Below are 26,054 nucleotides of genomic sequence, written 5' to 3'. Positions count from 1 at the left end.
AAGAAAACGAATGTTCTGGCTCCATCATTTAGGAACACTGTGTTTTCGGAGCTGGGCTTTTGTCCTTTTAACATAATTTGTTTCCCCATTTTTGCAGCCAATCAATCTGCTCCCCTAGGGGTGCCTAATGGATCGACAGATACCTGTCTCGAACTCCAAGTTTCACCCGCTCTTTCCCGAGTTCTTCCAGCGTGGTTGGGTTAGCAATCTCCTGCCAGGGTCATCTACCTCTGGGTGATGTGGTCCGGGTCGGTCTTGGGGATTTCATTTCAGACCCCCTGGGAGGAAGGCTGCAGCCCCAAGCCTCACCGGCTCAGAGAACTTTCAGTTTTATTTTCCCTTGGCGCTGTTAACGCCCCAACTTTTCACCTCCAAAGTCAGAGAGGACTTTGACTCCTCGATCACTGCCTACCGCCTCCAACGTCAGTTTAAACACACACGCGCACACACACTCACACTTAACATTTAGAAGAAGCACGTATTATTTCTCCTTAAGGACGTTTCCAGCGGCCCTCACACCCTCAGTGTGTGTGTGTGTGTTTTCGGATAAGAAAGTCATGTCGACATTTTTATCCTGGTGGGACTCCGCGTGGAATGACACGACTCACCATCACTGAACACAAGCGGGGCGGGGGGCGGGCTCGGGGTCCCTTCCCTGCAGCGGGGACCGGGAACTCTGCCCGGCCTCTGCAGCGCAGGGGACACCGGTGCCCTCGGCCTCGGGTGCCACGTCCCGCCCCGGGGTGGCAGATCGCGCCGCGGGACGCACCCCTTGGCATCCCCACCCCTCTTCCCGGAGACTTATTTCTACTATTTCCAAAGTGCACTTCCCCCGCCCCCCACCCCCCCGGCCTCTCCCCATCCCCGCCCCCCAAGTGGGCTTTCCTTCCGCCTCGCAGGGCTCGGATTCCTGACTCGGTCGCCACCCCTTTTCCCCTCCTCTCCCACTCCGCATTGTCTTTCAGAATCCGCCCCCCCTCCCGGAGCGAGTCCCGCACTCGGGCCCGACTCCCGGCGCGCGCGCTGCGCGCAGGCCGCTCCCCCCCCCCCCCCACCGCCCCGCGCGCGCCTCCCGCGCCCCCTTCCCCGCCCGCCCCCCTCCCTCCCTCTCCCCGCGCCCGAAAGGATCATTGTTGGCCGCCCCCGTCCCGCCCACCCCGGCTGTTTATTTATGCACACGTCACCAGCCCGGCCCCGCCCCCGGCATCTCATTAAGGCGAGTGTGTTCCTCTCGCCCTGTCAATAATCTCCGCTCCCAGACTACTCCGTTCCTCCGGATTTCGATCCCCCTTTTTCTATCTGTCAATCAGCGCCGCCTTTGAACTGAAAAGCTCTCAGTCTAACTTCAACTCACTCAAATCCGAGCGGCACGAGCTCCTCCTGTATCTTCGGCTTCCCCCCCCTCTGCTCTTTATAGCTGACTTCTTGTTGTTGTTGGTGTTTTTTTTTCCTTAACCCCCCTTTTTATTTATTATTTTTTTTTTTTTGCACATTGATCGGATCCTTGGGAACGAGAGAAAACAAGAAATCCAAACTCACGCGTGCAGAAGATCTCCCCCCCTTCCCCTCCCCTCCTCCCTCTTTTCCCCTCCCCAGGAGAGAAAGACCCCAAAGCAGAAAAAAAAAAAGTTCACCTTGGACTCGTCTTTTTCTGGCAATATTTTTTTTTTTTGTGGGGGAAAAACAAAACTTTTTTTGGGGGGGCGGTTGATTATTTTTTTGGCTTTTCTTCTTCCTTCATTTTTCATCCAAAATTGCTGCTGGTGGGTGAAAAAAAAAAATGCCGCAGCTGAACGGCGGTGGAGGAGATGACCTAGGCGCCAACGACGAACTGATTTCCTTCAAAGACGAGGGCGAGCAGGAGGAGAAGAGCTCGGAAAACTCCTCGGCGGAGAGGGATTTAGCTGATGTCAAGTCGTCTCTAGTCAATGAATCAGAAACGAATCAAAACAGCTCCTCCGATTCCGAGGTAGGAAGAGCCCCTCGGGCTGCCGGGGTTTTCATCTCTTCCCTGGGTTTGGGCAAATGTGGCCGGGAGGCGAGAAGTCGGGGCTCGGGGGGCGGCGGGCGCCGCATGCGGGGCCGGGCGGGCGGCCGGCCGGCGAGTGCGTGCGGGGCCACGGCTGAAAAACACAACAAAACAAAACTTGTAACTCTGTTTCTCTGCCCCCCCCCCATCCCCGCCACCCGTCGACTCCTCGTCCCCCCCCTCGCCTGGTCACCCCCCCACCTCGGCGTGGCGTTTGCCCCTCGCCCCCTCCACCACCTCTGCCCCTCCGGGAAGGCGGAAAGACGGCCTCCGCCTCGATCCGAAAGTTTCCGAGATAAATCCCGGGAAAGTTTGGAGGAAGGTGAGTAGACCCCCCGTGCGCCCCCCTCCCCGGCTGCCCGAGCTGCGCCCCGGGGGCGGCTGCGTGCGCCCCGGGCCTTCCCCGCGTCCCCGGCTCGGTCCGGTCCGGTGTCGGCCCGAGCCGGGGCGCGCGGGCCCCGGGGGCCACTTTTCTAAAAAAGTTTCTCCTGCTCTCTCCCGCTCCGCGCGGCCGCCGCCGTCCCCTCGCCGCCCCGCCATGTTAGCGGCCAAGAGGCAAGATGGAGGGCTCTTTAAGGGGCCACCGTATCCCGGCTACCCCTTCATCATGATCCCCGACCTGACGAGCCCCTACCTCCCCAACGGATCGCTCTCACCCACCGCCCGAACCGTAAGTGCCAGTGCGCGCGGCCCCCGCCCGCCCCGGCCCCGCATGCGGCCCCTGCCCTGCCCCCTCCCCTCCCCTCCCCGCCTCCCCTCCCTCCCCCTCCCCCGCCTCCCCTCCCCCGCTCGCGGCCCAGGCCGCCCGAAACTCTCCAAACTTTTCTGCCTTTTGTGGACTGGATGTGTTTGCACTTCGCCATGTTCTTGCTTTCAGTTTGCTGCCTCGCGATGTTGGGGAGCTCTTTCTTTCCAAGCTGGGCTTGGCTGGGAGGGGGGGGGGGAATCAGGAGAACGTCCTTATTTATTTATTTATTTTAACCCCCACCCCTCCCCCACCCCCTGGGCGCTCTGGCCCCCTCCCCCTTCGGGGGTGTTGTTTGTTTCTTCACTCTGAGAAGGATGACTGTGTGGCTCTTTTCTTTTCTCCCTCTCTCCCCGCTCTCTCTCTTTGGCTTCCCAGTTCGGTGGCGTCTTGGGCTCTCCCCGGTTAACCCCTTGGCTGCCGCCGCCCGGCCGGCCCGCCCCGCACGGCTGCAGGCGCCCGGGGCGCGGGGTGGCGTGTGCATTTTCCTGCGGGCGTTCCTGCGCGGCGGAGCCGGCGAGCGCGCGGAGCCCCCGGGCCCGGGGCCGGCCGGCGCCACGGCGCGGTCTTTCTCGGGGCGGTTATTTATTTAGCTTTCTAGGGGCGATCCCTGGCACCCGGCCGTTCCCCCCTCCCTCCCCCCCCCACTGGAAGGTCACACTTCCCAGGCGGGTCCCGTCGCAAACTTGGGAGCTCCGAGCGCCCTTTTCTTTGGCCACCAGGCCAGGCCGCGAGCGCCTAGGGCGCTTTTGGCGGACTCGGCGCGGCTGCGGGACCGCACAGGGGGCCGGCGGGGGCTGCGTGCGGGGTGGGGAGCCCTCCCCCTCCGTGGTTGAGGTTCTGGATCGGTGACTGAGCGAGGATGGCCTCCTCCGTGCGGACTCGATGTATTTCTAAGGAAATGGGGCGCCGCCGGGCCTGCTTTTCACCGGTCTCTGGGAAGGCCCTCTGAGGGCCCTCGGGGGTGACCCGAGACCCTAATGTGAAGGCTCAAGAGTGCGGGGGGCGGGGGTGGGAGGCCACGATGTCTTTTTCTTTCCTTCAAGGGGGTGGGCTGCCGATCACCGGCCACCCAACTTTGGGGGACCCCAGGGCAGTGCAGGGTGCTGGGCTCCCAGGGCGCCTCCTGCAGCGCTGCGCCCGGCGTGCTGACCTGTGTCCTCGCAGATCATTTCCCTCCTTCCGCGGGCCTCGGGCCTCTGCCCCCTGCCCGCCCCTAGAACCCCCTTTTATCCACGGCCTCTCAGAAACCTGGATTTACAAGCATCTGGACGGTCAGGGCGCGTTTGGGTCCAGCGTCTCCAGCTTGCCATTTTTGCATCTTGTCTGGTTGATCTCCTATGTACATACACTACTTTGGGCTTTTCTTTTCCTTCTTTCTTTTTCTTTCTTTTTTTGTAACCTTAGGTGGCAATTTGAAATAATACCTCCACTGTTCGCAATAGTGGATTCAGGTCTCATAGCCCAGGGTTTGCGGGCTGGAGTCGATCCGATCTAACAAGTGTTTTAAAGCATTAAAATATTAACTATCAGGTTTGACTTGTTTTTGTTTTTTTTTTTTTTCTTTTTGGTCCTAGCAGAATGGCAAAGGCATGCCAGACCGGTCATTTTTTTTTTTTTTAAATGGCTCGTAAAGAGAAATGATTACCCTTCCCCCACAGCCCCCTGCCCCCCAGACCCCGGCTTCTGCATGCCTGGGAAATCCGGTGAAGTGGTTACCAGCCCGACCTCCTCCTGCAGGGCCGAGCTTTCTTTCGTGCTGCAAGGCAGGGGCCCTGCTCTGGGGTTGCAGGGGGACGCAGGGTTTGGTTATTTGTTTTGTTTTGTTTTTCTTGCGAGCTTGTGGGCATCTTACAAGGGATTCTGGCTCAAAATCGGAGGGTTCAGTGAACTAACGAAACCGGGCTAAGCAACATTCCAAAGTAATCCTGGGAATTCTTCCTCTCTCCCCTTGGATGGAAATCTCACTGCGATTTTAAAATCCACTTAGTCATCTGATTATTGAGCTTTGATGGCAGGCTTCTTCGCTTTCTTGATTCTTTTCAAACTCTAGGTCTATGACTGCTGGCAGTCTTGCCCTACCATCGCCTAAAACTTGAACAGTTGTGTTGTGCTGTAATTAGGAAGCTGGGAAATTGTTAAAGGCAAATAAATGATTTCCTGGTGAGAAAAGGAAGACTCCCAATGCTCAGTTCCCTTTGTGGGCATTATAGGAATAGCCGGGCGGCTAGTTATTTTAATTGTGTACATAGCAGGTGGCCCTGTGCTGTGACTTCAGATTGAGTCTGAGGAGACATTTCTAAACTCAGTAGGCAGTTTTAGTATTTGCATGTCAAACATCAGTAGACATCTTTGTACACTGCCTCTTCCTCCTTCCTTTCCATTTCCTGGGTTAGATGATGCACTCCAGAATTAAGGTTATTTATTTAGGTTGGGAAGCAGGGCTGTAGCCAGGGGACCCCAGGTTGTTGTGTCTCCCTCCATCCCTGGGCCAGCTTGCAATTCCAGATTTGATTCAGCTTCTGGAGGAATCCATAGGCAGGATAGCGGTCATTCCAAGCTCCTCTGAAATTCTTCATGGTTTATGGGGTGGTTTTTGAGGTCAAGGTGTATTGACAAATTAGCGGCATGCTTGCTTCTCTTCTTGTTCCTCCTTGCTGAGTGGTTTTTGTTTTTATTTTTGTTGTTTTTTAAAATTTGTTTCATTTTCTGTTATGAGCCTACCTGTAAAACAACTGCATCCTTTAAAAACCAAAATCTCTGGAACTCGGATTTCTGCTTCTCTGTTTAAGAATGTAAAGAATTAAGGGGTATCATTAAATGGGCTTATGCTGAATAATACATTATCTCAAGAATAATGCTTTAATTGCTAGAGACGCCAGAAAGCTTGGTAGTAATAATTTTATTTTAACACGACAAAGATTTCCACATAACCCTAATTTAGCCTTTGATACAGTAATGGGAATGGCTTTTAAAAGGACAGATTCAGATTCAAAAGGCATTAAAGAGAGATCCAGTTAAGTCTACGGGAAGGGTTCAAACTGCAAATATTAGAATTGTTACATGGGTATATGAAAGATAAGAATACTATTACCTTATTAGAGTTGATAGGAAAGAAAGAGTAGTTTTACATTTCTCTCCCTCCCCCCCCTCCCTTTTCCTGGCAAACAAGAAATAGAACTGTACTGTAGTGATGAAAATCCCAGTTAGGTTTGAAATTTCTCTTTATAAAGATTCCGTTGGTATTATTAGAATTCTTGCCTCCTCTTTTATCCAAAGTTATTTGCTTTTCAACTGAGCTGTTTGCTACTAGGCTGCACAGATAAATAAGCAGCATCTTGAATTCATTTTTGAACTTGGAATCCAGCATTTAAAGGAAACCAAGAGGGGCCTATTCATTGGGGTTTTATTTAACCAGGCAACTTCTCTTCTTGCTTGTGAAAAACAACATAATCCTTTGTAATACAAAAGATTGAGACCTTGGAGTGTGAAGGGTTAATGTTGGTCCTTCCCTGTTGTCTTCCCACCCCCCACCTTCACCCCTGATTGTTTTGACAACACTTTTCAAAGTGTGACATTCCAAACCCCTCCATAACAATGTAATATTACTGTAATTACACAGGTCATTACATTTTAAATAGAGAACAATAAAATGCTTATCGCCCTGAAAAAGAACAGGTGTTCTTGCCTTTCTTTGGTATTTATGCTAATTGTTTTTCATCTCCTTCAGAAATATTTATGGCGAACATGTTTAGATTTCAATCTCAATGCAACAGTATTAATTCCATGCTAATCTTTATAGGTTGGGGTTTAATGTCTGCAGTATGGATTATGGGCTCAACATTCACCCAAGAAGTCATATTTTAATGATTATAAATTTAATATGCTAGTACTTGGCAATTTGTGGAGATTGCGGAAAGCCTCCCCTTCACCCGTTTCCCCCCCCCCAAAAAAAAAAAAACTCTTAGCAGTTGGAAGCCTAAAGTGCTTATCTAGAAGTGGTTTTTTTTTTTTTTAAACTTTTCACTACTTAGAGGAAGAAGCTTTGATTGTTGTTGCCCCATATCTCTGAGGAAGAAAAGATTTTTGAGGAAAACGGTCCCTTCTTGACTAGGAGATTTCCCACCTTGGTTTTAATTTTACTGATAGGGATTTCATTTAGAGTCACTGTTAGAAGTTGAGTTAGCTTTCTGTTTCTTAGCAAGCTGTGAGAAGTTACAGGAGGGTTTCTGGGAGCTTTGCAGAGCAAGAATGCTATTCTGTTAGTCATGCAGGATCGCTGCAGCCCTGCACAGCACACCAACACACACACACAACAAGACTTGCTTTAGAAAACTGGCATTTTAATAGTTGTGCAGAGGGGGCTGTGCTTTTCAAGATGCCAGGAGATGTCTTTCCAGGATCCGAATGCCTTCGCCCATCCAACAGGGTACCCGGGTGTGTGCAAAAAGTGCCTAGATTTCTCCGTTGAGAAATCCTCCTGTAAGTTCCCTTTCACACACACCGTGGGTAACCGAGAAGGTAGCTCTGAGGATTTTGGCATTTTGTCAGATGTTTCTCGAAATCAGCCCCCTCCTAACCTGAATCACATTAAAAATGCCTAGTGGAGAAAGGACAGCTGCAGATTTTTGTGTGGACGCATGTTTCTCGACCATGACTAAAACTCCTAGGACCTTTCCCCCAGCTGTCTGGAAGTTATGTGGAAGTTGGTTTATTGGCAGTTAAGTATGAGACAACCTGGATTTAGCAAATACTCTCTCTGACACAGGAAGTACATGACATTATATTGGGGGAAGGGGGAAGGGACAAGACTTCAGGCAGGGGAAAAAAAAAATCATAGAGTTACCAAATAAATAAGCAGTTTCCAAGGAAGTAGGTGCAAGCTTTTTGAATCTGTGTAGTGGAATTAGATACTATCTTTGTCTTAGTGATACTTTGGAGGGGGCATATTTTCAATGTTTTAAAAAGGAAGGAGTGAATCAAATTCTCCAGCGTTCTATTATTTTTAAAGTATGTGTGTGTGTGTGTGTGTGTGTGTGTGTGTGTGTGTGTGTATTGTGTTTGAGTGTATGTGTGAGAGAGGGAGGGGGAAGAGGGAAAGAGTGAGAGGTGGGTTTCTGAGTTTCTTCAGGGGAGTAGATATTAGCCAACATGCAAGTAAATCTTCAACTTGGACTTCTAATTGAGCCCATTTGTGAAGGAAATGGTTAATTTTACAACCAAAGGCAAACTTGCACCTCGACAGGTCTGCTGAAAGAAACGCACCCCAGTCCTTCCCCGGCAGCCTCACTGGGTCATAAATCCACAGGCTTTATTTACAGTCCATAACACTTATGAATGTTAAGATATTTGACGCCACGTTGGCCTTATAATATTCAAGGTCCGCAGACGTTGGCAGTGGCTCAGATTTCTCTCACTAATTATAAGCAATGAGGTGTAGGGGGAGCTCTGCAAAGATTTCCCTCCCTCTCCTCCGGCCCCCACCTCTGCAATGTGAGTTTACTGAGACAGACCTCCCCCCCTCCTTTGGCAGCTGACCTGTAGTTTTCCTGGAGGCTATTGTTATACACATTTATAAAGAGAACTTTCAGGGATGGAATTGGGGAGAAGGGCATCCATGCCTTTCTGCGTTGGGGGTTTATGTCGCCCTCACTACCCTATTCTTCTGGTCTCCTCTTTTCTCATTCTTTCTCTGAAGCCCTTCTTTCCCTTTTCGGAGACTACTCTTGAAGTCTCCAAAATATCGTACGTATTTCTCAGAATACTTACGGAAACCTGATAGGGAAAGACTGTGCTTTAATTTATATGATGTTCCACCAGGCTGAAAGAGAAAATCGACCCACGTTGCATTGTGCTCTAGTTACTCCGAGGGTTTAAACAAAAAGTGAGGGGGTGAGGAGAATTGAACACAAGAATTTATTAGAGAAGAATTTAAAAAAAGAGTCCAGGCTTGAGCTGGGGACAGGAGTGAAGATTATTTGGGATAAATGTGGAGGAGACAAGTAAACAGAAATGGGAGAATAGATGCTTGATTAGGAAAGATTAGAGAAAGAGGAGATGGGACCAAGCCTCTATGTGTGTGTGTGTGTGTGTGTGTGTGTGTGTGTGTGTGTGCATGCGCATGTATGTGCACAAGTTTGAAACTGAGGGCTTAAGTTTCTTTCTTTCTGAGGGGCTGGAGTTCTGTGGGAGGGGCTACTGAAAACCATTGCTTTGCTCAGCAGAGATTGGTTCCAATCCTGTCCCCACCCAAAGTGTTCCTCTATCTGCCACCAAATCTGTTTCCTCTCAGTTACTCCTGGCGTTGAGGGGTGGGGAGTCTGGCTGGGGCTTTATCGTTGGTGTGGTGGAGACCAGACTGGGAGAGAGAGTTAAGTTTTTTAAGTTTGGTTTCCAAAGTGGGCTGTTCTGGTGCGCCTGTTACAAATGGACCACATAGTTCTGAGGCGGTGGGGGCGGGGGCGGTGGAGGTTGGGGAAGAGGCAAATGTGGGTGACTGTTGAGCATCTAGAGAAGCTGATGGCTCTGTTATTGCAAGCTAGATCCTTCCATCCAACTCCATCCGAGGTTTTATTTTCTAATCAATGGAATGCAGAAACTTACCAGCCCTCAGGGATTGATGTGAATCCCTTAACAGCTCATTACAAAGATGAGGCTGAGGGATCTTTGAACGGGTTATCAGCCCTGGTGTTCATCGGTTTTCCCAGGGTAGGTTTTTCTTCCTTAGGCACATCTGATTTTGTTCAGGTAATTCCGCCCGTTATATTTTATTCTTTTCTTTCTTTTTTTTTCCCTTGGTCACGGAGTGGCCTCAGATGGGTGTAAGTCTGTTTGCAGCGGGGGGAGAGAAACCACTGACAGCTATCAGCTCCGAAGGAGTTAAGACGGCTTGCCAAAGTTTGGCATCATGAAAATAAATTTGGGGCCTGGTAGGCATTAGCAAGGCCCAGCACATTTACAGAGCTTAATTAGTATGAACTGTAATTGTTCATGGTCTGCCAGAAGAAGTAATGTTCAGGAAAAGTGGAGTCCCTTTCTTCCAGTGTTCAGTTTGAAACCGATAAATCACTTGCATATTTGTGTAGTGATTCAAATGGAGCTGAGACCTCTCCCATCCCAACATGTGGTAAATTGTAAAGTCAATGAATTGCAGATGTAAGCTATAGTGAGATTCTCTAAGAAAATGCAGAATGAATGGGAAAGAATGATGCTATAAATATTTACTGAGCAGATAACTAGATTCCTGCGTGCTGGGCCAATTATGATGTACTAAATATATTAGGAAAATGCTTTAAAAATTGGAGAAGGAATCTGTGTGGGTCTTTGGGTAGGTTGGTTTGTTTTGGAAAGTGAAATAAAAAGGCACTGTGTTATTGTCATGTCAGTTTTATTGAGCCTGAATCACAATGGCATACCCAAAGAAGGACACATGAAACCCACATTAATGCAAATTAATTCGTTATGAGTTGCAGCCCTGTGACTGCTAAGTGGGGAAATGATGGTGTATCATTTTAAGAGTGTTAGTAGTGGAGCAACTTTTAATGAAATACGCCGTGTTAAGAACATGTCTCAGCACTTCAGTGCACACACATATTTTTTTTTTTCCCTCTGCTAAGAAATTTGTTATACAAGAGCAGGAAACACGATGCACTTACTTTCCCCTCTAGTTGAAGAACTTTATGTTTTGATGCATAAAGAAAACCGGCTAGTTTTAATCTCACACACTTAATCCAGAAAGACCTATTGCCATCAGCCTGGTTCAACCTCAGCTTACTTTTTTTGCCTAGAGATTGTATAGCATGAAGCAGAGAAACAACGAATGTTAACATTCCCCTTGGAGACCTGTAGATAAAACTTTCTTGAAGCGATTCCCTCCTCCCCCCCTTTTTTCCTTCTTAGAGGATTTTGGTCTCAGGCAATGTTGCAAGTCAATACTTCTTTCCCCAAATGTGAGTAGGTGGATATGTATGGAAGCTGTAAAACTTAATGATCGGTTTCTGACTCATAACTGATGGTTTCAGGTTGAGGAAAAGAAAAAAAAAAATAATGAGGGTAAATAGACATGAGGGTAATAGACACTGATACGGTAGGAGAGATTGTCCTTACGTCTACAGACTGAGTTCTGTTGCAGATGATTTTCTGAAGGCAAAACTGGCCTTAGAATGCGATGCTACAGATGTTCTGTCTAGATACTTTTCTTTTTTCTTTTTTTTGTGCCTAGACTGGGGCTTGAACTCAGGGCCTCTAGCTCTTGATTGGCTTTTTCTTAAGGGTGGTGCTCTACCATTGGAGCCACACCCATACTATTCCAGCTTTCTGCTGGTTATATGGAGATTAGATTCTCACAGACTGTCTGCCTGGACTGGCTTGGAACTTGGATCCTCAGATCTCAGCCTCCTGAGTAGCTAGGATCAGTGACATCAGCCCACCAGTGCCCTGCTCAGTTTCTAGTTATTTGCATGCATGCTTCCATCTAGGAACTTAATAGTTATCCTGGTGTTTTGTTCTCCTTCTCGAAGTCAGAACACTGCTTTGGCATTTTTGAGGACAAGCAGTCCTGGTCAAGAGTTTTATTCACTACTAAATGAAAAAGGCTCTTCACAAAGAACCAGGGGTGAGGCTATGCATATGATGGTCTGTGGCTTTTTTTTTTTTTTTTTGCTTCAGCGCCTCCCCTCCCCATGACTGATAATATAAGCAAAGCTCTCAGATACAGTAATAAATATATTGTCCTTTGAGCTAATGACATGGAAATTAGACCTCAAGAGGCTCATAGAAGGCTAGAGAGGAAAAGTAGACCAAAAACCCCCAACAAAATTAAGAAAACCAAAACCTCTTAGGACATGGATCTGTTATTTTTTTTAAACACATAAAAGTGAAAGCCAGACAATTCATAAAACTCTGAAAATAAAGTAAGTGCTCTACCGCTTCCCAATTTATTGGGATGAATTGGCACGAGCGTCTTCATGCCCTTGGAAGTTAAGTTCATGTTGGAAAAACCAACATTAAGCTCTTTTTTTTTTTTTTTTGGTGGTGTCTTGGAACATGAGATTCTTGCGGTTGAAAGAAACAGTTTCCTCTTCCATCGGTGGATATTTCTGGTGTTCCTGTATCAGGGGTATCAGCTTTAGATTTAGTCGTACGAATTAGAACTAAAACAGGATATGGTAACCGGGGAAGTGGGTTCATGATAAAATGAACTGAGCAAGCTGTGTGCTGCGACCTGTTCAGTTCTTCTCTGGACAGATGAGGGTCAATGGGAGTTGTAGTAAAATGATGAGTGGATGAACTTGATAAAACCCCAGGAAAGGAAAATGTCATGGTACTGAGTTTCATGGGAGGGAAGAAATGAAAGTCCTCTGGACAGCTCTTGCGGTGGCTTTCCTGGGTATTCAGCAGAGGGGGAAGTACACAGCACATGTCCAGGTTGAGATTCCACAGTTGCTGGATGAGGAAGTGACCTGAAGACTCCTGGGTGAGTGGTGCAGGGCAGCCCCAGGAGACGAGTCACGTGGGCACCTGGTTCTTCAACCCAGCCTTGTTGTCCCAGACCTTCACCTCCCTTCCATTTCCAAAGCCCAGGATGTCAGGGGGTCAAACCAGCTCTTGATCTCTCCTTCCTTATTACTTTTAGAGCCAGAGAGACGTGATCATTCCAGTTTAGAGTGCTAAGTCTTTACCGACGATCTGTGTTTTTACCTTTGTCTTCAAAAGCTGGACTATGCATCAGCAAGCATCTTTGCGTTTTATATGGGGAAGACAAAAGCAGTGAAAAGTGTACGTTTCAGAAAAGGGACAGGTGGAAACCCAAAGAAATAATGAGAAAAACTTTAGGCCTTCACTGCTGTAGCTGGAGGTAGTGGAGCTTGGAAATCTCTGTGAGACCCAATAGTTACTGGCTGGAAGTGAGGATCTGATTTAGACAGAATGAGTTGCTTTTATTGTGCTGTTGGATACCTGCAGGAAGTTATATTGCCTGGAGTGGGTGTTGTGTGTGCACTTACACGTGTGTGTGTGTGTGTGTGTGTGTGTGTGTGATGGAAGGCTTCTCTGTGAGCAGAGTGTTCAGAAAGTTGCAGCTGCACTTTTTTCCTCCTTCTGTTTTGTTGGTGTTATTTAGTGATGAGGAAGGCAAGGGGGGGGGCGTTTAAGAATAGAACTGGACAAGTGAGAATTGAATTTGGCTTAGCTACAGTTTTATTAATTGATTCATAAGACTGTGACTGTATGAAATTATTTTCCATGACATTATCCTTAGCTATCAGGTGTCCATTCCATTTTAATTGACAATATAAGATTCCTGTGGTTACTGGAGTACAGATTGCCAAGGGCTCCACAGGATTTGTGGGAAGAAAAGCTTGGAGAAGTTTCCATTAAGCTCTGAATCGGGCAATTGGAAAAGAAGAGAATAAAACAAACCTCGGGGCTGAAAAGAGAAGAGACAAGTTGTTAGTGTCACCCACTCTGCTCAGGAGCACCTCCTCTCACACAGGAGCTGCTCTCTGGCTAAGAATGTCAAGCTTGCAGAGAGACCTGTCCCAGGCACAAACCTTGTTTCAAGGCGCTGAGGAATTGTCACCATGTTGTGTGCCATCTCTGCTTTCTGACGGGCAGTTTTTACAAAAAGAGCAAGGAGACAAAGAGCGTACAAATTTGCTTTCCTTAGTCAGTGATTCACTTTGGATGGACTGCCTCTGAGTGGGTGGAGGCTGTGTGTATAGGGGTGGTGGGTGGAGGCTGTGTGTATAGGGGTGGTGGGTGGAGGCTGTGTGTATAGGGGTGGTAGGGTATAGAGGATGTATGGGGGGTATAGGTGTATAGGGGGCTGTGTATAGGGGTGAGAAGGGTGAGGGGCTTCTTCTTCCCTGTCACTACAAACAAAAGCACTCACTTTTGTTTCCTGTTTCAGGGAGTGTAGTTTTTTGACAGGTTCACAATACATACACACACACACACACACACACACACACACACACACACACACACACATCTCCCCCTTAATTGCTCTTCTTTTTATTTTTGATTAATCTGTTTTGGTATAAACATAACATGCATATGTATATATAAATAGATATAGAGATAATCTCTGTTGATTTGGAAGAGATGAAATTATCTCAGAACCCACTGTATCCTGAAATGAATGCATTGTTTCATCTCAGGAAGGGCATAGATTTTTTAAAAAATTGACTAGTACTCAGGTGTGCATATTTTGAGTTAGTTCAAAAGTTTTTAGGAGGTTTTTTGTTGTTGTTGTTGTTTTCCTTTTGGAAAAGACAAACTGGGTTGGTTGAGAGACTTTTCTTTCAAAGAGAACAATAAGAACTGATTGGCTCTGAATCTCACTTGAAGGCCAAATGATGCTTTTGTTTGTCGTGACAGGGAAGTGTTCGGGCAATAGTTTGTGGTACCTCTGTGTATGCAGAGATGAACTGCTTGTGCCTTCTGTGGGATGAGGGATGGGGGTCAGGCAGGGTACCATCTGATTACTCCTCCTTGAAACATCACAACTTAATTTTCATATAACTGCTGAGATCCTCAAGTGGGTTGTTTAGACACCAAACCCTCAGGGGGCATTTGCTTTTCTACTCAGTTGGATCTCCAGATTAGTAAGTGCTCTTTGGGGGGCAGGGATAAGAATGTAGTGAGGAATCTTGGTATCCCTTTTATAGTGGGGATATTCCCTTCTGTGTTGGGTGGTCCTGTAGGGGTTACAGTGGGAAAGGCTGGGGTGAGGAGACTTGGCCTTGAGCTGGGGAGAGGCTGAGTAAGCCTGTGATTTAGCAAGGAGTGGTTCTTAGCAGACTGGTGGCTGGCTCTTGGGCAATCCTTGACGCCCTTTGGGGAAGTGCAGATTACTAGAATGCGGGCTGCACAGACCTCCTGGGCCCACAGCTGAGTCATTGTGAAAGAATGTATAAGGCATTGGGTGGCCCCTGCGTTCTGTCAGACACATTTGTTTTCCCAGAAATAGATTTGTGTTGGAGAGGCCAGGCCCCGTTACTAGAACTAGGAGGAGAGGGGGCTTCTACTCGCTGCAATCTGGGGCTTCTCACAACCCTTCCTCTGTGTCTCCTTTCCCCTTCATGTCGCAATGCTGATAACTTCTTGCTGCCCCGTTAGTGTTTCTTCAGCCTTTTGCTCAGCATACTGGCTTCCTTTATGTTTAGTGGGCATCAGTCTTCTCTTTTCATGTCATTGAGTCTCATTCCTGTCCCCCTCCCCTTATTTGCTTACTGAATTGATGCTTTATTTTATTTTATTTTTTAAAAGCTTAGATTGGTATGATCATCTTATCCATAGCAACAAATAAAAAGTACGCAGGTCTTGATTGAATGCCAAGGCTACAGATTAATCTAGGGAGGGTTGTCTGCTATTCATAAACTGCTTAAGATGTATTCTTGTAGTTTGTGACATCAGCAGAACGCTTTGATTTGGTTTTTTCCTACAGCTCCATTTTCAGTCCGGCAGCACACATTACTCTGCGTACAAAACGATTGAACACCAGATTGCAATTCAGGTAGGAACCACAAGAGATTCTGAAGTTTGATTTATCAATGTGTAGGTCTCTCGTGTCTTATTGTCTGCCCCTCCCTGACCTACATGGTGGTGATGATAATGATGATGATGATGATGATGGTGTTTTGATAACGATGATGGTGATGGTGATGATGATGGTGGTGATGGTGGTAGTGGTGGTATGGCTGAATCACTGGGGGAGTTGTGGAGCAGAAAAGAAGAAAGGGTAGAAGAAATGCTGTTGGAATGATTTGAAGAATCAGAAAGGAAGAGAAACCTGTTTATGAGTATCTTGATCAGGCATCATGGGCAGAGCTTGGCTACTGCTTTTGGCTTTGGGAGGGATTTTGACTTGGAAGGAAAACGTGATGACAAAATGTGAACAGGAAGAATGAAGTGAGGGCAGACGGGAGAGGAGACCATGTGACAGCCAAGAGCGTCGTTTCCGGTGGCTCAAAATCACGCTAAGCAGTGCTAAGAATATCACTTTTGACCTGATGGCCCTGAAATGTTGGTTTCTCTTGGTCCCATTGAAAGTGCTGGAAGGGAAAGGTGACAGATCCCAGCTTCTGATGAGTGTCCTGTTTCCTGCTCGCGTAGTACTTCCATTCTCTTAAATCCAAAGGCTAACAAATCACAGACTAATATAGACTAGGGGCTGAACTGAAGCCAGCAGAAAGCAATAGTGCAGGGAGACTAATACAATTTTCCTCTGTCTGCCTGGCCTTGCGGTGCTGGGGCGCGCATGGGTAACTGATGGGACCAGAACTCTCAGTGTTCTGGATTAACCCTTGGTGGGGAGGCTGTTGGAACTGTGAATTGTGGTGTGGAAGTCTGGCTCTCAGTTCTTCTCTTCTTGTGTCGGTTTGGTGGGGATTTCCACTATCCTGCTGTTCTCTTTCTTTTAGGAAGCTCTTGCAGGTTACGTGTGTGTGTGTGTGTGTGTGTGTGTGTGTGTGTATACGTACATGTGCACACACATGCATTCAGTCTTACAGAGCTCCTGCCACAAGGCTTTGCCATTTCAAATTTCTATCTTCATCCATAAGACTTTGAAATAGCCATTTGCCCTAGATATGGAATTACACTACTTAGTTAAAAAAAAAAAAAGCATGTAGCTGGTGGCTCATGCTTGTAATCCTAATACTCAGGAGGCTGAGATCTAAAGATCAAGGTTCCAAGCCAGCCTGGACAGGAAAGACTGTGAGACTCTTATGTCCAATTAACCACCAGAAAATTGGAAGTGGCACTGTGGCTCAAAGCAAGTGATAGAGTACTAGCCTTGAGTGAAAAAGCTCAGGGGCGGAGCCCAGGAGTTAAGCCCTGTGGCCTGACCGTTAGGGGGAGGGGGAAGAGGAGGAGGAGGGGAATAAGTGTGAGTCAGGGCTGTGGGCATGGCTCAAGTTGTAGAGCACTTGCTTAGCAAGCAGGAGGCCCTGAGTTCAAATTCAGGTACTGTCAAAAAATAATAGAAAAGAAAATGTAAGCCACAGCCATTCTTTGGTGGGTTTCTGGTCTTTCTGGGTTGATTTCAAGTAACTAGTTTAAGAATATTTTGTTTACCTTTCTGGTTGTGCCGCTGCTGGTTACTGTGTATGTGTTTAAGGGGAAAGTGTGACTCTTGACTTTCACCATCCACCCCCTAGCTAGTTCCAAGACTGGGGTGTTGTGAGCTTTGTGCTGCAATTCTTTCTGGCACACTTCCGTTGCAGGCCTCCGTGTGTGTGTGTGTGTGTGTGTGTGTGTGTGTGTGTGTGTGTGTCTGTCTGTCTGTGTGTGTCTGTGTATGTGTGTTAGTCTTAGGGCTCCAACTTAGAACTAGGGCACAGTCCCTTAGGTTATTTTTTTCTCAAGTCACAGCTCTACTTGTGGCTTTTTGGTGGTTAGTTGGAGACAAGAGTATCATGGACTTTCCTGCCAGGGCTGGCTACGAACTGAGATCCTCAGATCTCAGGAGACTGAGGTCTGAGGATTACAGGCATGAGCCACTTCCTTCCTTTTTGGTGATGGCTTAGTAAGTCTAGCTTTCAGACTAGCACTTAGACCCAGGCATTGGTTAGAGACCAGGTACCTCCTCTATGTTCTGATGAATGGGTGGAGAGCCAGTGTCCTGAGGGCTCTGGAAACCTAGCTGCCTGGGGTGTGGGAATTGTCGAGGCTGAATAGGGTGCTGATGCTTATCTTGGTGTGGAAAGGCTGGCCGGGGCCATGTCACTGGGAGACAGCCGAGACCAGACCAGCTGGTGAGTCTTTACACCCGGCGTTGAAGTGCCCCTTGTTTGGCTGGAGCAGTTCGTCTTTCTCCAAACCACCTGGCACCGTACGGGCCATGTGAAGCTCTCTCTCAGGAGGAAGATGGGGTAAATTACAGAGCTCATTGTTTGGAGGACTGAAAACATCACTATTCCTCCATGAACAGGTAGTATTGTTCTCTGCTGCTTCTCTTTGCGAAGGCTTCATGCCCATGTGGGCAAACAGAGGGACATTTTATTAGACAGCAAGTACCATGCATTCAGTGTTCATTCTCTGTGTGTCTGATAGACCAGCACGAGGCCACGCCAAATGGCATGGAGCTGTAATTTTAGTGTGACCATCAAAGGAAAAATGGCCCCAGACAAAAGAAGTGAAGGGAAAGAGGGGGGAATCTCAGACAAAATGAAATTGTTCCCAGAGTCCTCTGGGCAGCTCAGCAGCGACCTGGGAGGGGGCGGGGTTCAAGGAAAGGGTGGCGCTGTTCTGATGTGTGTGTGGTGCCAGAGCTTTTGCTCCACCCTCCTATCTGAGGCTGAACTGCAAACGTGCCAGTCAAGGTGGGATTTTCTCCCCTGGAAACTTAAAACTGGCTTCACCTTTATAAATATAGTGTTTCTGGGCTCATACTTGTAATCCTAGCTACTAGCCGAGACTGAGGATTACAGTTCAAAGCCAGCCCAGACAGGAAAGACGGTGAGACCCTTATCTCCAATAAACGATTCAGAAATGCCAGAAGTGGTGCTGTTGTTCAAGTGGTAGAGCACTAGCCTTGAGCAAAGAAGAAAAGCTCAGGGATAGTACCCAAGCCTAGAGTTCAAACCGCAGGACTGGCACAAAATAAATAAATAAATGAAATAAAATACAGTATGTTAGTAGGTGCCTGAGAGAGCCTGTTGCTCTCCTAAGCTCTATCCTAAAATAACCTCCAGTAGTCTGACACCATGCATCACATGAGTCTTAGCCTTTTTCCTTCCCATGGCTCCTGTAATCTGGGGACTCGGCCAAGTGCACTGTTCGTGTGAATGGCTTCTGAGGGATTCTGTGTGCATGTCACACTCATAAAAGGTTTGGATCTGGTCCCATTTCCATGTTGAGATAGATCTTCCCCGCTTTTGACTTGAATCACCTACCTTCCTTCAGTTCTAGAAAAGATAAACGTAGATGGCCATATTCTCCCAAAATGGACAACTATAACTGGAATGAAAATTTTGAGGGTTTAAACCCTCCACCCCCTTCCCACAGTTATTTAATTCACTTCTTCTACTCTATGTGCGTGTGTGTGTGTGTGTGTGTGTGTGTGTGTGTGTGTGTGAGAGAGAGAGAGAGAGAGAGAGAGAGAGAGAGAGAGAGAGAGAGGAACTGAACTCAGGGCCTTTTACAAGCACAAATTCTACCACTGAGCTCTATCCCAAACCCCTGCCTCTTTGGAAGTGTCACTGAAGTATGATTTGAATACAGCCCAGCACATGTGTTATTTGGCCCAAGTGGATGAACTTCCTAGTATGAACTTCCAGCATCTCTGAGACTCATCACCCAAGTCAAACTGGAGATGGGCGTTAGAAAGATAAATATTTTAGGTCTTTCAGGACATACATTTTCTTTACCAAAACATCCAAAGATAAACCTGTAGGAGTAAGTGTGGTTGTGTCCCAGCAAATACAGATATTAGCTGACTTTGGCACCTCTGGTAAAGAACAATCCTCTGGTCTCCCTGGTTCTGGTTCCAATGGCTTCCCAGTCATTTGACTTTTGGCTGTCTCCCCAGTCTTTAGCAAACGTTGTTACAGTGAATTAGTTTTTGCCTGATTGTTTGGCTTCCTATTAGTGGAACTGTATACAATGTAACATTTCAGGGGTGCTCCTGCTCATATTATGTTTTGGTGGGTAGTGATGGTTTTCTCTTTTTTCATTGCCAGATAATGTTTCATGCAGGAATGTACTTCAGTGCATTCCTGCTTTCTGTGTTGTGGTATATTTGGGTTGCTTCCTATTTGGTTTTTCCTCTTACAAACAAAATTTTAAGCTGTAATCCTAGCTACTCAGGAGGTTAAGATCTAAGGATTGTGGTTTGAAGCCAGCCTGGGCAGAAAAGTTCATGAGACTCTTATCTCCAATTAACCACAAGAAAACCAGAAGTGGTGCTATGGCTCAAAATAAGTTCAGGGATAGTGCCCAGGCCCAGGGTTCAAGTACCACAACCAACCAAAAGACAAAAACAAAAACAACTCCCCTTCCCCCCCGAACTCCCAAAACCCCAAACGTAATTTTCCAGAGAATCGCTTGAATCTGTCGCTGTTCATGTACTAGGAGTGGACTTGGGGAAGTGAGTGGTAATGGCTGTGTGTGTGTGTGTGTGTGTGTGTGTGTGTGTGATTTGGGGGCTTGAATTCAGGACCTTGTACTCTCATTTGGGTTTTTTCACTGAAAGCTGAGGCTCTGCCACTTGAGTTACAATTGTACTTCCAGCTTTTGGCTGGTTAATTAGAGATAAAAGTCTCACAGACTTTCCTACCTGGGCTGGCTTAGAACCCTAATCCTCAGATTTCAGGCTCCTGTGTAGCTAAGATTACAGGTGTGAGCCAGCAGCACCCAGCTGTACTGGCTTTTGACAAATGCCTGAACTCTTGAGTTTTGTCATTGAAATCTACACCCCGTAGTAGCCATTGGTGATTTACCTGTGACAAATGTGAGTGACATTTGGAGGTGCAATGACATTTTTTTTTTCTTTCAAGCTTGAACTCTGGGTCAGGGCACTGTCCCTTAGCTCTTCAGCTCAAGGCTAGCCACAGTGCCTCTGGCTTTTTCTGCTTATGTTGTGCTGAGGAATCGAACCCAGGGCCTCATGCATGTGAAGCAAGCACTGTACCACTGAGCCACCTTCCCAGCCCTGTGCAATAGCATTTTGATTGACATTTTGAGGTGTGATCAGAGGCCAGTTTGGCTCCTACATCAGTGCTTGGCCCTTCATGCAGTGGTTTGGCCTCTGGTTCCAGCCCCTAGAAACTCCTCCGCAACTCCATTTTCCCAAGAAGATGACTTAGGCCCCACCAGTATAGATGGAGCCAAATTAGCAGATATGTAAAAACAGAGCTGCCTCCCAGGCAGGTGATCCCAGATAAGCATTTAGGCATCGCTGGGCCGGGCCATTCTGAAGGCAGCACTTCCAACCTCCTCCTCTTATCATTAATCCAGCCTCCAGAGCAGTGCTGGAATCGAGGTCAAGACCCACAGAAGATGTTTTCCTAGCTTTTTCAGAAGGGCTACTTCACAACCAATTAAGCTTTGTTTTAAGAGTATTTTGGCCAGAAGTTAATGTTTTAACACTAAGTCAGATATGATTTAGAGGGGGTGGAAAAAAAAAACCCACCACACACAGCAAAAACAAACTGTGTAGACCTTTCTTGATTGTTTTTCCTTTGAAGATATGAAGTGGTTTCTGTGTGTGTGTGTGTGTGTGTGTGTGTGTGTGTGTGTGTGTGTGTGTGTGTGTGTATACACGCAAAGGCAACTAGGAGAGGATCCAGAAGAAATGGACCATTTTATTTGTTTACACAGCTGAGCAGTGGAGGCTGCAAGCGGGTGTTGCATTCTCTCCTGTCTTAATACTTGCAATATCCAGTCCAAAACTCAACTCCTCTGGTTGGTCCTAGAATTCCACTATGATGCACCGAGGTGACCAGTGCATTCCTCCAGGGTTGGGGTCCTGGAACCAGGGCAAGAAGGGTGCAAACTGGAGAGTATCCACGTTGACTCCTTTTTCTTTTTCTTTTTCTTTTTGGCTCCGTAGTGGGGCCTGAACTCTGGGCCTGGGCGCTGTCCCTCAGCTCTTCAGCTCAAGGCTAGCGCTCTACCACTTGAGCCACAACGCCACTTGAGCTTTTTTGTTTTCTGCTTATGTGGTGCTGAGGAATCGAACCCAGAGCTCATGCATGCAAGGCAAGCGCTCTACCATTGAGCCACCTTCCCAGCCCAACTCCTTTTTCTTGACTATCAACCAGATGTCAGATTCCTGAGGTGACATTTCTGGGGTCTTCACCTAGCCTGCCTGATAAATACATTCAGAGATAGCACAGGAAGATTTGGCCAGAATTAAAGGATGGTACGCCATTGTTTACCAGGGCTCCTGGCTTTCCCTTTCATTTGGGCTTCTAATGGGGGTCTTTTGTGTTCTGGGCCGGTCACTTACCCTAAGGGGTCTTCCATTTTCACGTGAAATTGCAGCTCTGGACTAAGTGCAAAACTTCCAGAAACAGGCTCACCTTTTGGTATCGCCACAGCCATAGTAGGCTGTGTCTGTGAGATTGTGGGCCCGCTTTCCATAAAGAAAAGATGACTTGCACTCATCATTGAGCAAGAGATGTTCATTCCCTGGAGATATGTGACAAAGCTTGGGGGTGCTGCTGACTGGGTCAGGAATTCATTTGCTTTCCACATGGGTGACTTTGAGCTGATTGCAAGCCCATACTTCAGATCATCGATCAAAATATGTGTTGTGCTTCTACTTTGGGCCAAGTTCTTGGGGAATTTATCTGTGGGCCAAATGGACAAATATCCTTTGTTCTCAGTAAGCTTAAACTTAGTTGCAGTTCCAAGTATTGTCCTTTGTGTTTGTTTGTATGTTTAACACTCCTTTGGTCTAAGGTGTCTAGCTAGCATAGTTTGGGAATTACTTTTTTGTGTACTGGCCCTGGGGCTTGAGCTCAGGAAATGGGCACTATCCCTAATCTTTTGTGCTCAAGGCTAGTGCTCTACCATTTGAGTTAAAGCTCCACTTCTGGCTTTTTGGTGGTTACTAGGAGACAAGAGTCTCATGGACTTTCCTGCTAGGGCTGGCTTTGAACTGTGATCCTCAGATCTCAGCCTCTTGAGTAGCTAAGATGATAGGTATGAGCCACCAGCAGCTTATGAGAGGAGTTATGGTTTTAGACAGTTGTGATGTTCAGCCTACTGAAGACTGAGAAGTACTACCTCAGTCTTCTGAAATCAATCAATTGATCATATACTGGCCAGTCAGTCATTTTCAGTTGCTGACTCATAATGGAGGACTGGCAGGTTCTCTATTGGGATAACGTTTTCTCATCTTGAATGAGAAAGTAGACTGGCTACACATTGCAGTGAGCTTCTAGGGCCTTTGCTTTCCGTATCTATGAAAGAGTAGGTCAGCTGGTGCTGATGGCTCATACCTGTAATCCTAGCTACTCAGGAGGCTGAGATCTGAGGATCGCACTTCTGACCAGCCTAGGCAGGAAAGTGAATCAGATTTCTGTCTCCAATTAATCACAGAAAAAGCCGGAAGTGGTGCTGTGGCTCTAGTGGTAGAGCTCTAGCCTTGAGCAAAAAGGAACTCAGGGACAGCACCCAGGCCCAGAGGTTAAACTCCAGGACTGGTCAGATAATAATGTGCCTGGTCTTGGGGTTAGAGGCAATAACAAGAGTTAATAATAATAGCAACTTATGTTTATTGAATTCTCTGGATACTTTGGGTCTGGTTTGTTAAATGCTTTATGGGAATTATTTATAGATTCTTTATACCGACACAGAGGGACATTTTGTCAATGTCTCTATTTTGTAAATGAAGAAATGGACATCTGAGATGTCTTAACCAAGGTCAGTTTGAGTTCAGACCCGGGCAGTGTGACTGGAGAGCTACTGTGCAGTATAGCCACAGGTGAAGTATTTCTGCTTAAAACCATACTCAGGCCTCAATGCTCACAATGTGGCTCAGTGGTAGAGCAACTTGCTTAGCATGACTAGGTCCTGGGGTCAAAGCTCAGTTCTGCACTCAAGAAAATCAAGAGGACCTAGTAGTTTCCTAAGCTAACAGTTATGACCCAGCTTTCTGGGCAACCTCTAGGAATCAACTAGGAGCTGTTCTCAAAGATAATACTCCTGGGTCTTCCTGGGAGCTTTTTCTTGTTCAATTTCAGTAGGATGAGAGCAGTGTCTCCCAAACCTGTGTTTTCTGGAGACAGCTAAAGAGCTTAAGATACAGATTGGTACTGTGGGCTGGGCTGGGTCCCCACTTTGCAGCTTAAAGAAGCTATCAGGAAGAGCCGCGGCCCTCTTCTGGGCCGAGTACACATGGTGAGGGCAGTAGGTCTACACTTTGGGTTGTGTTCAGAAGAGTGCTCAGATTCTGGCCTGCCCCCAACACTGGGTGAGGATCCCCAAGGGTACAGATGGAGCATCTGTGATTCACACCACTGTCCAGGTGATTTGAATAAGCAGGCAGAGTTCAGACTTCCTGGTCTCAGCATCCTGGAGCTTGTTGGGGTTCTTGCTCGGGGTGATCCGAGCACAGGGGTGATCTGGCAGGAAAGTTCTTTCAAGGCCTTTTTTTGTTTTTCCTTTTGCATTTTCCTTTTGTGCTGGTTCTGGGGCTTGAACTCAGATCCTAGGGGCACTGTCCCTTAGCTTTTCCCCTCAGGCTGCTGGTCTCTCACTTGTGCTATAGCTCCATTATGGTTTTTTGGTGGTTAAAGATGAGTCTCATGGGCATTTATGCCCAGGCTAGCTTTGAACCATGATCCTTAGATCTCAGCCTCCTGAGTTGGCTAGGATTATAGGCGTGAGCTGTTGGCCTGGTGGTTAGCTTTCTTTAATTTGATGCTTTCCTGGGAAGCTATCTACGTTTATGGTTCTCAGTGTAGGAGTCCATCCAGAGAACGTAAATGAACAGTGATGTCTACTGAGTGTTTGTTATGTTGGGACCATTGACAGATGGCAGGATCTGGTGTTATGCAGGGAGCACATAATGGAGTCGGGGGTGGGGGGTGGGGGGTGCCCCCTGGTGTTTTGGTGTTTTTCATACTGGTAGGCTGTGCCAAATGCAGATTTATAGCTGGGCTCAGGCTCCTGAATTTCTGGACAAGCTCCTAAGGATGCTGATAATGATGCTTGCTTGGCACCAGACTGCTCTCAGAGTAGAATAAAAGTAGATTCTGTGATTCTTGTTTCTTTTTTTTTTTGGTCAGTTGTGGAGCTTGAACTCAGGGCCTGGACACTGTCCCTGAGCTATTTTGCTGAAGGCTAGTGCTGTCCCACTTTGAGCAACAGTGCCACATCTGGTTTCCTAGTGATTAATTAGCGTTAAAGGAGTCTTACTGACTTTCCTGCCTGGGTTGGCTTCGAACTTGATCCTCAGATCTCAGCTTCCTGAGCAGCTAGAATTACAGACGTGAACCACCAGTGGCCAGCTCAAAAATAGATTCTTTTTTTTTTGAGACGTGGGCTTACTATATCATGGCCTATGCTGGGCTGAAACTTGGATTCTCCAGCCTCAGTCTCACCCAAGTGCTCACATTACAGGCCCGCATGTACTACCTGTTTTAGTCAGTTTGCTAAGCCAGGGAACTGTCTGAGGCACAGAGAAGCGAATTGATTTATTCAGGGTCCCCGGTCTTCGTGGAAACCAGGTTAAACAAGAATCCAGGAGTCCTGACTCTGTTTCTGTTTTTGGCCAGGTAAAATAAAACAATCTAGTTTTTTTTTTTTTTTTAACTTAGTACAAACATATATGCTTTATGCTTACATCTGCTCTAATTACATCATTGTATTTGATTGTATGCCTTGAGATATGTCTGTTTATTCTGCACCATATTTAGGTACTTGAGGCCCAGCCTATATAATTTGTAAGAAGGTTCGTGAGGGTACAGGTAGGGAAGTCTGGTGGTCTTTGACCGAAACAGTAAGGAAGGGGAAACAACTGTTCGGTCAGCCTCTTATGCCTCCTTTCAGACCATAGCAAGTGCATGTGAGGGTCTCATTTTACTGTCACTTTGCAAGTTCCACTCAATAATATTTAATAAATGGGTTATAGCTGACAAGCTTAGCGCTTGATTTGTTTCTAGAGTTTGATTTGGTTGGGTGATATCAAATGCTGATCAGATGGCTGACTATAATTTTGTTCTCTTTTTCTTCCTTTTCCCGTTCCTCTTTTCTTCTCTCCTTTTGCCTCTTCTCTCTCCTGTCTGTGTGTCATCTTGTCTGAGGTTTGAACACACTGGCATAGCTGGCCTGCTTAGTTAGTGCTCTACCACTTGTGCCATGACTTTAGCCTGGCTTTTTGATGATTAATTAGAGATGGGGTTTCATAGACTTTTCTGCTTTGGCTAACTTCGAATTACAATTCTCTAGGTCTCAGTAGCTAGGATGTGAGACACTCAGTAGCTAGGTGTTAGACACTAGCATCTGGCTCTCCGTTTTGAATTCAGGGTGCTGTTCCTTAGCTATATTCTTTCAAGGCCAGTGTAGTATCACTTGATAGTTCCATTTCTGGATTTTGGTGGTTAATTGGAGATAAGAATCTTATAGAAGTTTTTACCTGAGCTGGCTTTGAACTGTGATCCTCCTGAGTACTGAGTTAGGATTTCAGGCATGAGCCACCAGTTTCTGGCAAAGCTAGATGGATAATTGTTTTGTGCATGAGAAGAGGTTTATTAAAAACAATCCCTCTAGTATATCATCAGAAATGTGACAACCATAAATGTCTCTAGAAATTATCAATTGATC

General features: G+C 46.9%; 1 protein-coding gene across 43 annotated transcripts in view; it reads left to right on the top strand.

Annotated features, from left to right (window-relative positions):
* The first annotated feature begins 1,230 nt into the window (after positions 1 to 1,230).
* Positions 1,231 to 26,054, top strand: part of Tcf7l2 (transcription factor 7 like 2) — a 212,906-nt gene continuing 188,082 nt past the window's right edge. For 20 of the 43 annotated variants that reach the window (XM_042689161.1, XM_042689160.1, XM_042689156.1 and 17 more), the window contains exons 1-4: positions 1,248 to 1,969; positions 2,285 to 2,351; positions 2,575 to 2,699; positions 15,223 to 15,291. In XM_042689161.1, the coding sequence (XP_042545095.1) occupies positions 1,781 to 1,969; positions 2,285 to 2,351; positions 2,575 to 2,699; positions 15,223 to 15,291 (450 nt within the window). In that variant the 5' untranslated portion in view covers positions 1,248 to 1,780. Of the gene's footprint in view, positions 1,970 to 2,284; positions 2,352 to 2,574; positions 2,700 to 15,222; positions 15,292 to 26,054 lie in introns of all 43 variants that reach the window. The other 23 variants (XM_042689169.1, XM_042689188.1, XM_042689165.1 and 20 more) reach the window with 3 other exon arrangements.

Source organism: Dipodomys spectabilis, unplaced genomic scaffold (genome assembly GCF_019054845.1).
Source record: "Dipodomys spectabilis isolate Male_0828 unplaced genomic scaffold, ASM1905484v1 ptg000125l, whole genome shotgun sequence".
In the NCBI taxonomy this organism is placed as follows: Eukaryota; Metazoa; Chordata; class Mammalia; order Rodentia; family Heteromyidae; genus Dipodomys; species Dipodomys spectabilis.
This window is presented reverse-complemented; position numbering and strand designations above follow the sequence as displayed.